Source organism: Cupressus sempervirens, chromosome 10, assembly GCF_028749045.1.
Source record: "Cupressus sempervirens isolate cs-2001-9-10 chromosome 10, ASM2874904v1, whole genome shotgun sequence".
NCBI lineage: Eukaryota > Viridiplantae > Streptophyta > Pinopsida > Cupressales > Cupressaceae > Cupressus > Cupressus sempervirens.
The window spans coordinates 518806856-518822737 of record NC_143127.1 but is presented as its reverse complement, the minus strand read 5'-3'; the positions used below and the strand labels follow the sequence as shown (position 1 = coordinate 518822737).

Here is a 15882-nt window from a genome sequence, read left to right as displayed (position 1 = left end):
TTCATGGATATATAGGCAATCGGCCTAGAAATGCAAGAGATAAGGCATGGCAGTATGCCTATGAAGCTCCAAATGATGTTGGGAAGGTTATATGCATTCCATGTGAAAAACTTATTTCTGGAGGCATAAACCGTTTCAAATACCACCTTGCAGGCATTAAAAAACATGATTCAAATCCTTGTCTCAAGGTAACTGAAGAAGAAAAAAGATTCATCAATGCCCTACTTGCAACTGCTGAAGAGAAAAAATTGAATAGGGAGAGGGCGAAATTAGCTATGAGGGCAGCCATAGCTGAATCTTAAGGAGCTCCTTTTGATATGCAAGAAGAAGAAGAAGCACTTGAGAACATACCAAGATCTCTTCGTGGCCCACGGATCTGCAAACAAAATGCCTCTTTGCCGGTTCCACTTCTTCTACATTTCCTAGTTCTTCATCACCATCCACATCAGGGATAGGGAGTTATTTTGTGCCTATGAACACAGCTGGATCATAGCCATCATTAGAGAGCACTGGATGGTTCAAGGAGGTGCATGAGCAAACTGATATTGCAGCAACTGATTTTTGGATTTTCAAATGCGGCTGATAGGTCTCTATTGGTTGAATTTGGTGAATGCAATTTCAATATCAAGCAAAGGGTACAAGCCGCCTACTCGCAAGGATATGAGTGGAAGGATAGTATTTTACTACTTAGCAATTGTAAATAATTGTGACTCACTTCAGTTCATTGTTATATTTTAAATCTTAATTGCTATTTCCTATTTTTTACTAACAATTTATTACACCTAAATTTTGTAGGTTGCTTGACCATGCGTAGGGCAAGAATATTGATAGAAGACCAAAAGAAGAGTGGAAAAAGTATGGCTGCACCATTTTATCTGATGGGTGGATAGATGGAAGAAGTAGAACCATTATTAATTTTTTGGTTGCTTGCAAAGATGATGTGGTGTTGTGGAAATCTGTTGAAGCCTCCAACAAAGTGAAAAATGCACACATATTGGCTTTAATGTTGGAGAATGTTGTCATGGAGGTGGGAGTAGAGAATGTGGTGCAAATCATCACAGATAATGCAGTAGCATATGTGGCAGCAAGTAAATTTAATTTTTTATGTTCAATATGAATCACGAATGTAATGCTATGGTATTATTCAATTTAGATTTGATGTAAATATGGAAAGTTTGTAACTAATTATTGATTGAGCCATCTCACACTTTTTTGGTCACCTTGTGCAGCACATGTCCTTGACCTTCTTTTGGAGGACATAGAAAAACTTGATTGGGTGAGTCCAGTTGTGAAAGATGCTAGGCGAGTCACTAAATATATCTATAATCACCCATGGGTTCTTAGTTTGATGAGAAAGGCCACAAAAGGCAAAGATTTGGTGAGACCCGCTATGACAAGGTTTGCAACGGTGTTCTTGACATTGCAAAGTATTCTCGACCACATCTTGTCTCTGAAACAAATGTTTGTGTGTGCTGAGTGGGTTGCTTCATCTTACTTAAAGAAGTCCGAAGGAGAGGCTGTGGCACGGATAGTCTTTGATGATAGTTTTTTTGCAAAGGCTAAGGAGATTGTGGAGGTAACTTCAAGAATCAAAACATTCTATTTTTAGTTGATTCAAGTTTCATTATTTATTCATAATTTACTATGTTATTAACTAATTTGTATTTTTCAAATTTCAAATGTAGATGTCTATGCCCCTGGTTAGAGTCTTGCGCATATGTGATGGGCAACAATCCCCAATGGGAGGTCTTTATAAGGCCATGGATAAGGCCAAAGAGGCTGTTAGAAATTATTATCATGCGGACAGACTCAGATTTGACCCCATTTGGTAAATAATTGATAGGAGGTGGAACAATATGCTCCACCAACCCATTCATGCAATAGGCTACTTCCTCAACCCCAAATTCAAGTACTATGATTGTCCTTGAAGTTGAGATTTAACTAAGACTTTATTTTACTTTACTTGTTAAAGTTGTGTAGTAAAACTTGATATCATTTTCTATTTGTTTTAGGGCTGATGATTCCTACTCAGATCCTAATGGAGAGGTCATGGAAGGTCTCTCTAAATGCATTGAGAGAATGATATCCAATGAAGCAAAGAGAGACCTTGTTGTGACCGAACAATAAGTCTGTGTGGAATCGAGGGGTAATTTGTTCTCTTCTATGCTAGCAAAGATAACAAGATCTACTCAAGCACCACATAAAGCATCAAACTTTAAAACTTTTGCAAATCAATAAGTTGTGTTTTCTGATTATCTTTTTTCATTGCTTTATAACTTTTTATATTTTGTTTTGCAGATGGTTGGTGGCCAAGTTGGGGTGGCAATACCCCCAATTTGAAGAATTTTGCTCTCAGAGTCCTATGTCAACCTTGTAGCGCATCGCATTGTGAGCGCAATTGGAGCTTAGTTGAGTCCATCCACACAAAGAAAAGAAACAAAATGACTCAAAAACGGCTTAATTACCTTGTTTATGTGTACTATAATCTTAAGTTGCGCATAAAAGGGCACAAAGTTCAGCACTACCTAGTCCACTTGATCTGGAAGAGATAGATCCTTATTCTGATTGGTTGGCACAAGAGCCAGGTCCATTGTTTTCACCGGATGAGATCGCTGATTTGGAGAGGCAGGCCATGGAGTGGGATGCTGGAACAAGTTTTCATTTCACAATGGATGACATTGAGGATGAGGACAATGATGATTCAAGCTCAAAGGACGAGGCATTACCAATGCCACATATAGGAGGAGATACATCCTCTTCCAGGATGTTGAGCCAGTCAATAGGGATGTCGAGTGAGGAGGCATAGCCACAGACTTCACAGTCACACAGCTTACGCCCTATCCCAGTGTGGGGCACTTCTTCGAGGGCTAGACCCCCTGGCTTTCCTACTAGTGCAGCTAGAAAGAGGAAGATGTGATTGTAGTGATGTATTTAGACTTTTAGTATTTACTTCTAGTTTCACAGATTGAAACTATTTACTATTTTGCTTCAAGCCATGAGCATTCCGTATGAGAATGCAATTTTGTACCCACTATGCATTTATATTTATCTAAACTCTGCTTGTTTCTTTTGTGTTCTCTTTTATTGACTTATTAGATGCATCTTCTCATTAAATTTTGCAAAAAAAATGTATTTTTAATTAAATCTCAGCGATTTTTTTAAGTTCTGTAGTTTTTTTTTTAAAATCGCTGAGTTTTTCCCAATTAAACTTTTGGGGGGCTTCGCGAGTTTTTGCATTTGGTGAGTTTTCCAACTAACCAGTATTGCTGAAATTTACATAAATGATTTTCCCAATAGCCTTTCTTATTGTTTTCAATTGTATATAAGTTGGAATTTCACTAAGACAAGAATTCAAATAAGTAAATCAATTATTCACTCTTGATTTGTCTAATTATAACAACTCTAGGCATGCTGGAGTAACTGTGCTGCTGGTTCTTCCAACATTTATTTTTAACAAAATGATACGCACAGTCATGACATTCATTAAGGTCTACATTGGTGATCATAACAAACTAGGAAAAGCAGGTGACTAGCTTTGGCATATTGACAAAGTTAAAATGTATTCCAAATAACAATCCTTGATTCTGTAAGAGTGCAACTGATATATCTCACTAGATATTTGCCTCTTTTGTAAGTAAATTTCCTCTCTATCATCATATTACTAAAAGCTAGAAGTATAAGTTGTCTGCACATTATTCATTCAACTTCAACCTGCATATTATCTCTCATGTAATCTAACTGTGAACACATCAATAAGAGCAACATAGGAAACCTTTATGCTCAAGATTTGTGACTGTTGTGCATTCACAGGATTCAGGTCATTTCTTTCATGGCAAAGACAGGTATTTAGAAAATGTGCAATTCACAAAAATATCAATGATGAAAATGCAAAATAGAAAGTAACCTTTATTATATGTAGAGTCATATTTGTTTGCTGATAGTAGCAGAGATGACTTCTTTGTTTTCGACTTATGGAAATAAAACAACCCAATAGCAACAAAAACTAATGCAGCAACAGTGCCAACAGAAATTCCAGCAATTGCTCCCCCACCAATTCCTGCTTCCAGCTACACATTCATTAGATACTTGATATTCGCCATCAAAGCTAATCACTTGATAAGTCTGTGGTGTAGGTGCTAAAAGGCACAGCATGACATTCAGTAAATAATGCAACAAGAAAAAACAGCTAGGGAATTGTTTCCAAATTCTCACCACCTCCACTGCAAACACAGGAGAAACAAAGACAAGGATCCAATGTTAAGGTAGCTCACAAGGTGGTATAGTGCAATAATTAAATGAAATTCAGATTCTTACAATCTACTACAAAAGTAATGGTGGACAGCTACAAATATAATCAGTAATATACATAAGAGTTTGTGATTTAAGAAAAATAATTGCACATGCACATCATAAGGCATAAACGCATACCTTGTATCTAAAGGATGATAACTGCCATTTAGATCTGATTCAACACAGTTCAAAAATAACATTAGAAGCCAAGTAAAACAAGTGGGAAAAATTAAAAACAATTAAGACCAATTATAAGTATACTAGTAAATTACCAACAGTGAATGGAAAAGAAAATTACAGTTCCATCAACGTATGCTTTTATTATTAGTCGCATGAGATCAATTCAGTATTTTCTGAAGTGGAAAATTATGACTAATATCACATCGAGTTAAATAAAGCAACGAACCAACAGCTAAAAATGAAAGTTCTGGAACACAAAAGAAAACTTTCTCTTGATGAACATGATTGCCTACAAATTAATCTTCATATCACCTGGAAGTACATCTTTCTAGTTTCCTGAAAAGATAAAAATTGAAAGTTTGAAGAGTAGCCCAACCTCCTAAAACAAAATACTAAAATAAATATGCTCAAAAGCATACCGACATCCTAATAAGCACTTCAGTCTCCTTGGCAAATTAATACTGCAAGTTAAAACCAATAAGCAAACAGTGGCAATGTAGACTAAGTATGAGTGCAAGTAGAACATAGGAGTGTTAGGGGCACAAGCCAACTGCCCACATTAGGTATTACTGATGATTTCACCCCAAAAGATCTTCTGCTTGGACCTCACAATCAAAGAGATGAACTTATACATCCAAGGCTCAAATACATTGGACTCTCTGAGACCCATGATCCTGTTGAGTATGGTGATCAAAACATTGATCTCTTCATGAAAGTTTGTTTTGTGTGTCAACCTTGGTCATCTTGACAAACAAGTTCTCTTGTTCACCAACCAATTTTCATTTATGAATTTAATGCAGTTTCGTTTCCCTTCGTTCCATCTTTTCAAAGCATTTCCCTGTGTCATATCAACACAAACTAGTGTAGATGGGACTTCGAAAATTCTATCAATGATTTTTGGATCTAGCCTAATCATGATATTTCCATCATCATCCCTGATGGTTCGGGATTTGTGATCAAAGTGTTGTACACATGCCAACATGAATTCAGGTTCTAAGGCAGCCATTGGAAAAATGGAGATAAGATTTATATGACTCTAGATGACAAGATCCATCTTTCTTCATAGAATTTTCCATCCTTTTGAGAAAATCAGCCATGTCAAGATGCCCCATTTCAATGTCTCTGACCTCATCAACAGAAGATGACACCTAGGAAGGTGGAAAGGACTTTTGGTACTTATCATACTTATACTTCATATTTTTCTTGTCCTTGGAAAAAATTGGCTATTCCAACATAGCAACCAACCCTGTGGAAGATGTAGTTACAACTCGAAAATTCTATAGGGTATGTATGTCTTCTTACAACACAAATGAATCCATGGATATTGATAAACCCACAAACTTTGCATATCTAGAAGAGTATGCACACAAGATATGAATGGAAGGCCTTCGAACAAGAGGAAATGAAAGAAAATGGAGGAAATCAGCCTTTGTAATGGAGGAAAAGATGGATTATGAGGTTATTCCTGAGCACTATAGATGAATGATATGCAAGTATTTGGGGTCAAAATGAAGTGCAAGTGCATATATATACAAGAGGGAATATCTCTTACTTAGAAGTGGGGTTTTAAAATCCAATTACATGTCAATTTGGGAAGGTTTACTTCTTGCAACCGGCTTTTCAAAGTCCACTTGCAGGTTGGAAAGAGACATCATTTGTGCTTGGAAAACACTTGCATTATAGCATCTTCATTCCAAGAACTAATTTCCCTTTGAAAATATTATTTGAAATGGAACAATGGACTTTTATATCTCCATTACAAGTGAATGCTTCTCAAAATAAGTTGTAATGATTCCCAAAAAGCCTGGTTTCATGACTTAAGAGGCCTTGGTGGACTTTTGATTCCATATAATAGGCTTTTTAAACAAAGAACAATGACTTGCAGTCGAGCTTTAAAGCCCCACTCACAAGTTGTTTAATTCTTTATTATCTCTTAGAATATAGCTCAGAATGAAGCCTATAATAGCTCAATATGACCGAAATTCAAAAAGCAATAGACCTAAGATGAAAACCAAACCAAAATAAACAAAACAATCAAGAAAATCAACCAACGACTTGAAGATTATGTAATGTCCCCATTTGTAGCAGGTCCTGCAATTGGCTTGTTCAATTCATCATTGCGACCCTCATGACCTGACAATGGGATTTGAGGGTCTCAGTTGTGGACTTACAAGCTTTCCTGTAGCCTGTGGTGTGTTTTAGCTCTGTTTCAAAGACTTACTACTTATATTAAGTCAATGTAGGGCCTAATAATACAATGTTGTAATTAAAGAAAGAAAGTTTGGGGATAGGCATTTGTTAGTGAGGGGATGTGTCGATTGGTCTTCCCAACCAACCGACCTCTATTTAAGAATTTGGGAATATGAATGATGTACTGGTTGTTTTTTGGTAATCAATAAAATATATGGTTTTCCCTCACCAACTTTTGTACGTATGACAATCGCATTAATTGTTCTTTTGATTCCCTATACATTGAATGGATATTATGTTATTCGAGTTGATGTCAATTCTAAATTTTGGCGTCATTGCCAAAATGTTTTGTTATTCGGAGATCATCTTGCTTTGGTGTATGAGTATGAGACTAGGAGATTGACAGTTTGCATACACATTTGGAGATAGGGGTAGTTCGGAGAACATTTTGCTTCAGTGACATACAATTACGAGATAAGGTGACTAAAAGCTTGTGTACACAATTGAAGAGTGGAAATTTATGTACGATTTGGAGCTCAACGGGCATACAAAGAGCTTCCAGCATATGCATTCAAAGGGCAGGAGAAAGTTGGGTAAAGAAAGGAGGCCCATCCGCCATACATGAAGTAGAATAGGAGGCACGAGGGCAAGAGGTACGAGTACACTCAGGGGAACAAATTACAAGCATACTAGTTAGCATACGAAGAAGAACTAGAGGTGAGAAGGTAAGAGTTGGGGCCATCGAGTGGAAGATTTCCATACGCCTTACAGTCGTACGAGTTCTACAAGTCGATGTATGGGAAGGAGACCCACACGAGAGTATTGTTTGTACATGGGAGTGTGGTCGTACAAGTAAAGTCACCGTACAAAGGAGGTGGTATAGGTCGTTACAAGGGGAGGAAGAAGAAATCAACTCCAGACACGTGGAGGTACAAAACGATTGGAGTACAAACAAAAATATGGCCATCTAGAGACTCACTCAGTACCATAAAATGGTGAAGACCAGCATTGGAAACCCAAGCAAAGGGAATGCTAGTGATTGCAAAAAGAACAAGGCTTTGCAGGTCTAAAAAATGGCTACCAAAAAGGATAAGGGGAAGCATGCAGAAGATATCACAGCTGCCAACATCACATTTGAAAGCGTAGCAGGAAGCGAGTGTTAGACGTGGTGGGAGAATGCGAAGGAGAACCATGTACTTAAGGAGGCATTACAGAAAGTAGAGGTAGATAAAATAATTTTTATGCCTATTTTTGACTTTAAGGAATTTGATCCCATGTTGCGAACCATGGTTGTTGGATACGACAAGAAGGGACATAAGTCTATAATTCAATTATTTCAGCAAACCCTCACCATTTCATATTCTCGAAAAGAAATAAATAAAGTATTTGGGGTTCCCAACAAAGGGCATGATGCAACAAAAACTACAAAAATGACAAAAGAAGAAAAGGAGAAATGGCTTTGCTTGATGTGTAGGACGATGATCTTTCAAAACAAGAATGGGACAACATTCTAAATAAGAATAACAATTGTGGCTAAAAGAAAATATTCATAGCAAATGATAGCTAGAGGTGCCTTGTAGATCTAATGAAGAGCAAACTTACAGGTGGAAGTCGCACATTTGATATTGGCATTTGGATGGTACCCATAGTAAATGGAATGAATATGGGGAGGATGTACAATTGGGCACACGTCCTATCAGAAAGGTTTAGGGAATTTCTAGAATTGAAACATAAAGCTCTGTACATGCCCCCTCACACCTTTGCATTGTTCTTCGAAGTAGTTTGAACACAAGTTGCCCCAAAGAATAGGAGGGATCTTCATACTAGCAAGCATAGTAGAACCTTATAGACCAGCCATGGCATACTGGTTCCATCTTGATATTTTTGGAAAGGGAGTTGGAGGGGGAGAACTCAAGAAAAAGAAACTAAGGCAAATGGCAATACTTGACATTTCTCTACAAACCACAGAGGCATAAGATGAGAGTTCGAATTCAGATGGAGAAGAAACCACTACACGAGCATCGTCTTCCGATGAATTAGAGAAAGAGGAATTCCGGCTGAGCTATCTACAGGGCACACCTGGGAGAATCACATTCCTACCGCCAGATGGAGGACCTTTACCAAGGGCAATTCTAGAATTCGCAAAAGTTAATGAGAGGCCAACTAGAGATAACCATACTTGTACTGGGTTGGATGGTAGGAAGGAGAACATGGAGGAAGGGAGTCAAACTATGGGAGAGGAAGATCGTACAGTGGAAGTGGGGGCACACAAGGAAAGTCATGCGCTTGCTCATACGGTAGAGGAAGGAGCTAGTACGATGGAGGAAGGAGTGCAGACGTACGCCTGGTATGAAGGGTGGTAGTAGTACAGTGGGGACTAATGCGAAGATTGCTAGTGTTGGGTCGGAAAGGAATATGGAGAACTTTGTTTCTCCGAGTCAGCTACCTCCCACTAAGCTAATAGATCTTTGGGGCCATAAGAAAGCTTCAAAAAGTTTAGATTGGTGATAGCAAAAGGTAATGAAGTGGCTCAACCGAATGCCCTATTGGTTCAACCTACTGGTAAGAAGGTGGTACAAGGAGAGAAGTCCATGGAGAAAACAAGTACAAGTTCGCCACTAACACAAAATGAGGACGCACAAATGTTGGCAAAGGCTAATAGTTTACTTGGAAAATTTGAAACGATACCATCCACTTCACCAATTCCCTTGGAAATGGAGACAAATGAAGACCGTGCGAAACTCACAAGGAGTCATTAGCACCAGTCGAATCAGGGATAGTAGTAGTTTCATTTGGGGAAAAAGCTGAAAATTTTCTCTAGGAGTTGCGAAACATGGAGCAAGCCACTAAGGAGATCATGAAGCAGATTTAGGGGCAGAACTTGGATGCCATCATCCAGGCAGCAGAGTCGCTTGTGGGATTTACGAGCACAGATTGGAGTGTACTTATGCAGAGTGGAATAGTGCATGAAGAGGCAATAGAGATATGGAAAGTCGAACCTATAGTCCCCTGGACACTTGAGAAAACACCTCTTATGCAGTCCCTTGCACAAAGGAAGGGTTCCAAGGCACCTTCTTGGCATAGCAGTAGAAAAAGGACTTAGCTAGGCGGCTAAAAGAAGAAAAGGAATCGGCAAGGTAAAAGAAGTCATAATGGTAAGTTGAGAAAGCAACCTTGGGATCCAAATTGGCAGAAGCAGAAAAGGACAGAATGGATGCCCTACACCTACTTCAAAGAGTTCAGGCTAAGCACATGATTGTCAAGCGGGAGTTAGAGCGTATCTGCCACCAAGGTTCTAGTTCAGGGACGTCATCCCACCCTACCTCTTGAAGTATAGTTTTTGTTTGGTTTTGCTAGGTAGTCCTCTGGAAGACCACTCTTTTTTTTCGGGGGGTAGATGTAGGGCCTAATAGTACAATGTTGTAATTACAGATAGTTAGTTTGGGAATGGGTAATTGTTAGCGAGAAGATGTGTGGGTTGGTCTTCCTAACCAACCAACCTTTATTTGAGAAATTGAGAATATGAATGATGTATTGGTTTTTTGGTAATCAATAAAATATATGGTTTTTCGTCACCAACATTTGTACATATGATGATTGCATTAATTGTTCTTTTGATTCCTATACATTAAATGTATGTTACATTATTCGGGTTGATGTCCATTCTACAAGTAACAGTTGGTTCTGATGCACTCGGTTGAGTTAGAACCATTGAGTGATGCTCTTAGTTTTTATTTCGGGCTTCTGGTTTGTGCTCAAGAATCTTGGAGGAAGCATCTATTTATAGTAAGTCACCCTGTCCAATTCATTCATCGTCTTTTTTTATCAAGATCACTCTAATTGTCAGATTTTGATTATGATGCTTCTTTAGTCATTTTTGCAATACGGTTGAACTATTGTTATTATTCATCTAAATATGTTGAGGTTGTTATTTTTGTTGATGTTTATTGGCCACCTAAGTGTCATAGCTCATTGGAACTAGGTTGAAAAGTTTTAAATCTTGAGCACAAAAAATAATGGCCTCGCGTGTAAGAATTTTGTGATATGGTTGAAAAGGTTGTCTTTGGGAGCCAAAAGATATTAATAAATTATATTATATGGCACGTTATAAAATGATGTTGTGTTGAGGAAGCTTCTTGAGTGAAGTTGCATTTGGGAGATATTGTGCCAATGGGGGTTATAAATATATGCTTATTTTGATGGATCTGATTAATTAATTGTTTTGATGTCTTTGTGAGAATTTCTGGTTTGCTTGCTGAGGTATAAGGGTTTGGGTCCTGAGTGGTGCGTTGAATCCACAGCTGAAGTATTGTGGATTAAATTTTGAGACTTGTTCAAGGCTGAAATTGTGAGTCTTCTTTCTGTGATTACTATGGTTGTGGAAGACTTTGTTGTTGCTGAAGTTATCATACCTGACGGTTTTATGCATGCCTATGATTGGAGGAAGAGCTATTCATTTGCTGAAGAAGCTGCGATTCACCTGAGAACAGCAGCGCACTGATCTAGGAAGGCCCTGTTCATCTATTTGCTAAAGGCTGCGTACCAAATTGGAGGGCTGCATGGCTCAATTTCTAGCTTGAGATTGGAATTACAGAGGCTCCATTGATATCCGCAGGGCCGTGCTTAGTACTGAACCTGCGTTTCACCATACTGGATCCGCGATTTGTGGAGAAGATGAATACTGATTGTGCATATCATTTCCAGGTTCATTTCTTGTAATTGATGATATAATTTCAGTTATGTGATATTTAATAGAAATTCAGTCTTAAATCTGTTCAGTGAATATTTTAATTTCAGAATTCCATGTTTCTTTCTTATGCATTAATATCAGTTAAAGTAAAAAAGTATAAAACACAAAACAGAAAAGAAATATATTTGCATTCTATCAGCATAGGCAGTTGAGCTGGTTCAGGCTCATTACAGATTACCAAAAATCAAGTACTTGTAATCAAGAAAGAAAAGCCCAATATCACATGAAAAACAAAGGAAAACTTGTGGAGAATATCTTAAAATGGCATCTGTAGGATCAAAAACTTAGGCCAATTCAAGGGATAATCTATTGCCTTACAAAACATCATTACGAATACCTAACTTGGAGAATTTGAAATACAAATTGATGGAAAATTGTGTAGGGCTGTCCAATTTTGCGAATACAAAATTGGTGACAACAAAAGGCACTAAAGAAATCATCATGACAATGTGGTTGAGTCCCAACTGCGTGATGAGGAGAACGATTCAAGGAAAACCCACCTGCACTGTCTTCTTTCCTTATGTACTCCTTGGCCATGCCAATAGCCAACTCTCTATCCAAGGCTGATTTGTAGTCAGCATCGGGCCCATCTGTCAAACATAACCAGGCAATCTTGGAGGAAAGCACTCCTCAGATTAGTGCTGATTGCAACTAATTCAAACCCTCATTCAAACCCTAACTGCTACTAATTTATTTATTTGATACCCCAGCTGCCTCCAATACGTGCGGCCTGTCCTAGGAAGCTATGGGAGGATTTGAAATGGTTGTGGTAGCCTTCAATGGCCTTTAAAAGCTGATCAATTCTCTGTCACCAATCTGATAATGTTGCTACAGGTCTGATTTTGATGCACAAACAAGAATTTTGGAGGAATTCTTTAGTTATGTGGGTTGGGGCTGTGTCTAAACTCACCTGCCTCTGAGAAGTTTTCCTTCCTCGAATTTGCAAAGCTGCTTAATTGAGTTGAAAAGCTCAATCTCCAAAAGGTGATTGTAAAAATGATTCCAAGATGCCCAAAATGGTCTCCAACATTTTGCTTTACTGGCCTCAAACCATAATTCATTTTTAGGGTTGCCTTGCGTTGTTTTTAATTGATTTTTACTTTTCTTCATGTCTTTCTCAGCCCCCTTAGGCTCCCTTATTAATAACATTAAGTTGTTTTTAAAAACAACTTATCTCATGTCTCCTAGGCATCATGGCACTGGGGGGGACAGCTTGTTACTTTATTATGATAATATAAAATGACATTATTATTATTTATTTACTCCAGCCAACTTAGGAAGTATTTAAATATTTCCTAAATTATTTATAAAATCCAAATCTAGACTAAGAATTCAATTCCAACTGAAGCATTGTGATCACTGATGTTGCCCAAGCCTGCAGGCCAGCTAACAGCTCCTCTTAAAAAGTAAGCACTCACCCTGGCAAAAAGGAACCTCTTTCCAAACACCTGTAACTACTCACAAGGCTCTTGCTCTTCTCCGTGGTCCCCCAGGTGGTCATCCCCTAAAAAATTAGAGACTGGGCTAAAAAGTAGGAATTATCATCTGAAGGTCCAAAATGGCTCAGAGAGCCCCTGCAAAGCTCCATAACCCTCAAAACAAGTCACCTAACAATATCATTGACCTATGGAAACTCAAGTGATAGTTTCACCCTCTGCTCAACTCTTGTTGTGCCTGGCTGGATCAGATTTTGGGTTGCTCGACAAAACCATATTTCGAGTCAAGAAGGTTGCCAGCAAGAACTCAAGTGATAGGTCAACCCTCTACTCAACTGGTCACTTAGAAAGGGGACATTACACATGTATTGTACTTGGCCCTACTGGCTCATCTGATAATAGGTGATGAGTGTACAAAGAAAAAAAGTGTTCATAGAAGCAGGGTATAATGAAGAAATGGAAGCATGTTGCAAATCTAAAGCATCCAAGTACATAAATTGTGACAAATCATAAATGAAAATGGAAATAATCATAAATGAGATGCAAACCATAACTCAAGATATATGTGGGGAAATGCTTAATGAAAGAAAATCATGCCTAAAGACATCTAAAGCTTGCATTAATTCTCCTAAAAGTTACACCAATACTGCTTCTCCCTTTAAATTCCTCCTCCACTTCATCACACTATAATTTGCGAAACAATTTGTCCAAACTCCTTAAACAAAGTTCCAATAGAAGAAATATAAGGTGTAACCATGGCATGATTTGGAAACCATCTACAAGCTCAAGGAGATATGGCACCTAAATTGGTTGGACTCAAAAACCCTACACCTCCCTTGGTCTAAGATGCCCCTATCTATTAAAAGCACATTCTATACAAGTTGTCATAGGGTAATAACAAAAAATATTTGACTACCCAAAATTAGGCCTTCAATTTGTCCTCATTCTTTTATGCATTCTATGCATTATGGATAGTTCATGACAAGCATTCAAAATTATCATAAGGATGCTCAAGCTTTTAAAGTAAGCTCCCACTTACACGCTCATGCACATTATAAGAATGTATCATCTGTAACCTACGAAGACTAGTCCAAATACTCTTGCACACCTCTCAAGATGCCAACACATATCTAAATAAGAGAAGACTCCAGGAAAGCCTATAATGTCATGTGAGAATGGAATCTACTAAAAGACAAAAGTTGTGCCATTCAAAAATAGGATGCCAACCAAATAATTAAAATATGCGCCTCAAGATTGCAAGCATTAGACACCTCATCCCAATAGTGTTTTAATGCTGCTATTATGTTGATATTGTTGTTGTCCTAAGGTCGTGCATTGCTATTCATTTTGTTTTTTTAGCTTTTGTTTTTAGGGATTTGTATAACTTCTGAGGAATCTTGTGGCTTGTCTTTTTTAATTTCTAATATAATATTGTTAATTTAATATTTCTAATTTATCACAAAAATTTTCAATAACATAATATTTATAAACTTAGTTCAGTCTTAGGCTAAACTAAACATATATTAATAATTTTTATATGCTTTTTGTAGATCTAAACAAAACATACCTAACCCGAAAAATAAATTGTCATACTAGCATATTTAACCCAAATTAATAACAATGATATTTTTCTTCACTTATGTTAGTATTAATCACAAGGCAACATGGCCCATAGCACAATTTTGGAAACTACCAAAGAATGCCCAATGCAGAGAGCTATATATCAAGGGGATATCAAGGAGTTCATTTAAGGGTAAATTGTTAAGAATATTAACCAAGATAAACCTACAGGTCTGACAATACGGACCGTACTTCCTCTTAATAGTAATATATCTCTAATGTTGGCATTTAATGATATATATATTCTACCCTTTAGAAAAGTTATATAAGTAGGTTGTAAATGCAGATTATTTGACATACAGTTACAACAATCTGCTCCTATAGGCATTTTATATCGTGCAATTTATATCTGAGATTCTCTATCACAATAAAAGGTTAAATATTCAGTATTATATCTGCATTATAATAAGCACTAATTTCATCAATATTCATACTACTTAGAAGATCATTCTTAGCATATGAGACTGGATTAAAAGTCTGATTAAGAGATAAGGATTTAGTAGAAACTTTACATGGTATCAAAGCTTTGGTAATTGAACCTAGGTTCTGCTAAATTTCAGTAATAAGACCTTGTACACATCAAGCAACAAATCTTCTATCTTCCATGGCTTACACAATCAGACCCGAGGACAGGTTTGATGGGAAAGAGCACTTTGAAGCCTAGAAGTTCAAAATCATGATGATTCTTGAAAAAAACAATGTAAAACAATTCGTTGATGGAGCATCCAAACAACCCCCAATTGAACCTCACAAATCTATCTAGAGCAGAGGAAATAGAAAAGCTATTCAAATCATCTTGGATGGAGTTAAAAATGATATTGTACCTATGCTTACAAAACATCAAACTGTCTTTGATATGATGAATGCATTACAAAATGCCTATGAAGTAAACAATGCAACCAAGGTTCTTGCACTAAAAAGGCAACTGAATCACATTCAAATAAAGAAAAGAGAATCGATAAGTTCTTACTTCTTAAGAGTTGCCGACATTAGAGATGAACTATCAAGCATAGGAACCATCATTAGTGACACAGAATTAACACTTATAGCTATAGATGGATTGTCAGATTCATGGGAGACATTTGCACAAGGAATAAGTGTCAGAGATCAGCTCCCGGACTTCAATAGACTCAAGAATGATTGTCTTCAAGAAGAATCCAGAAAATTAAAGAAAGGAGGGAAACCAAAAATAGAAGATGAAGAACTTCACGTTCTTAATACAAACTCCTATAAAGGCAAGAAGAAGCATTTCAAGAAGAAAAAGGGAAATCAAAAAGAATGGAAAGCCCAAAAAAGATCTATCTAAAATAAAGTGTTTCAAATGTGAAAAATTTGGACACTATAGATCTAATTGTCCTGAGAATTCCAAACAACAGACAAATTGTACAAATGTCATTAGAGAAGAAGATACTTATG

The 15882-nt window shown here is 37.3% G+C and overlaps 1 protein-coding gene across 2 annotated transcripts in view; it reads right to left on the bottom strand.

The window, feature by feature from the left end:
• Positions 1-15882, bottom strand: part of CERK1 (chitin elicitor receptor kinase 1) — a 130514-nt gene that overhangs the window by 105007 nt on the left and 9625 nt on the right. Inside the window, exons 2-4 of one of the 2 annotated variants that reach the window (XM_089807604.1) lie at positions 4429-4462; positions 4213-4220; positions 3936-4057 (exon numbers count right to left, since the gene is read on the bottom strand). In XM_089807604.1, coding sequence (XP_089663730.1) covers positions 3936-4057; positions 4213-4220; positions 4429-4462 — 164 coding nt within the window. Of the gene's footprint in view, positions 1-3904; positions 4058-4212; positions 4221-4428; positions 4463-15882 lie in introns of those variants that run through there. The other variant, XM_089807603.1, reaches the window with a different exon arrangement.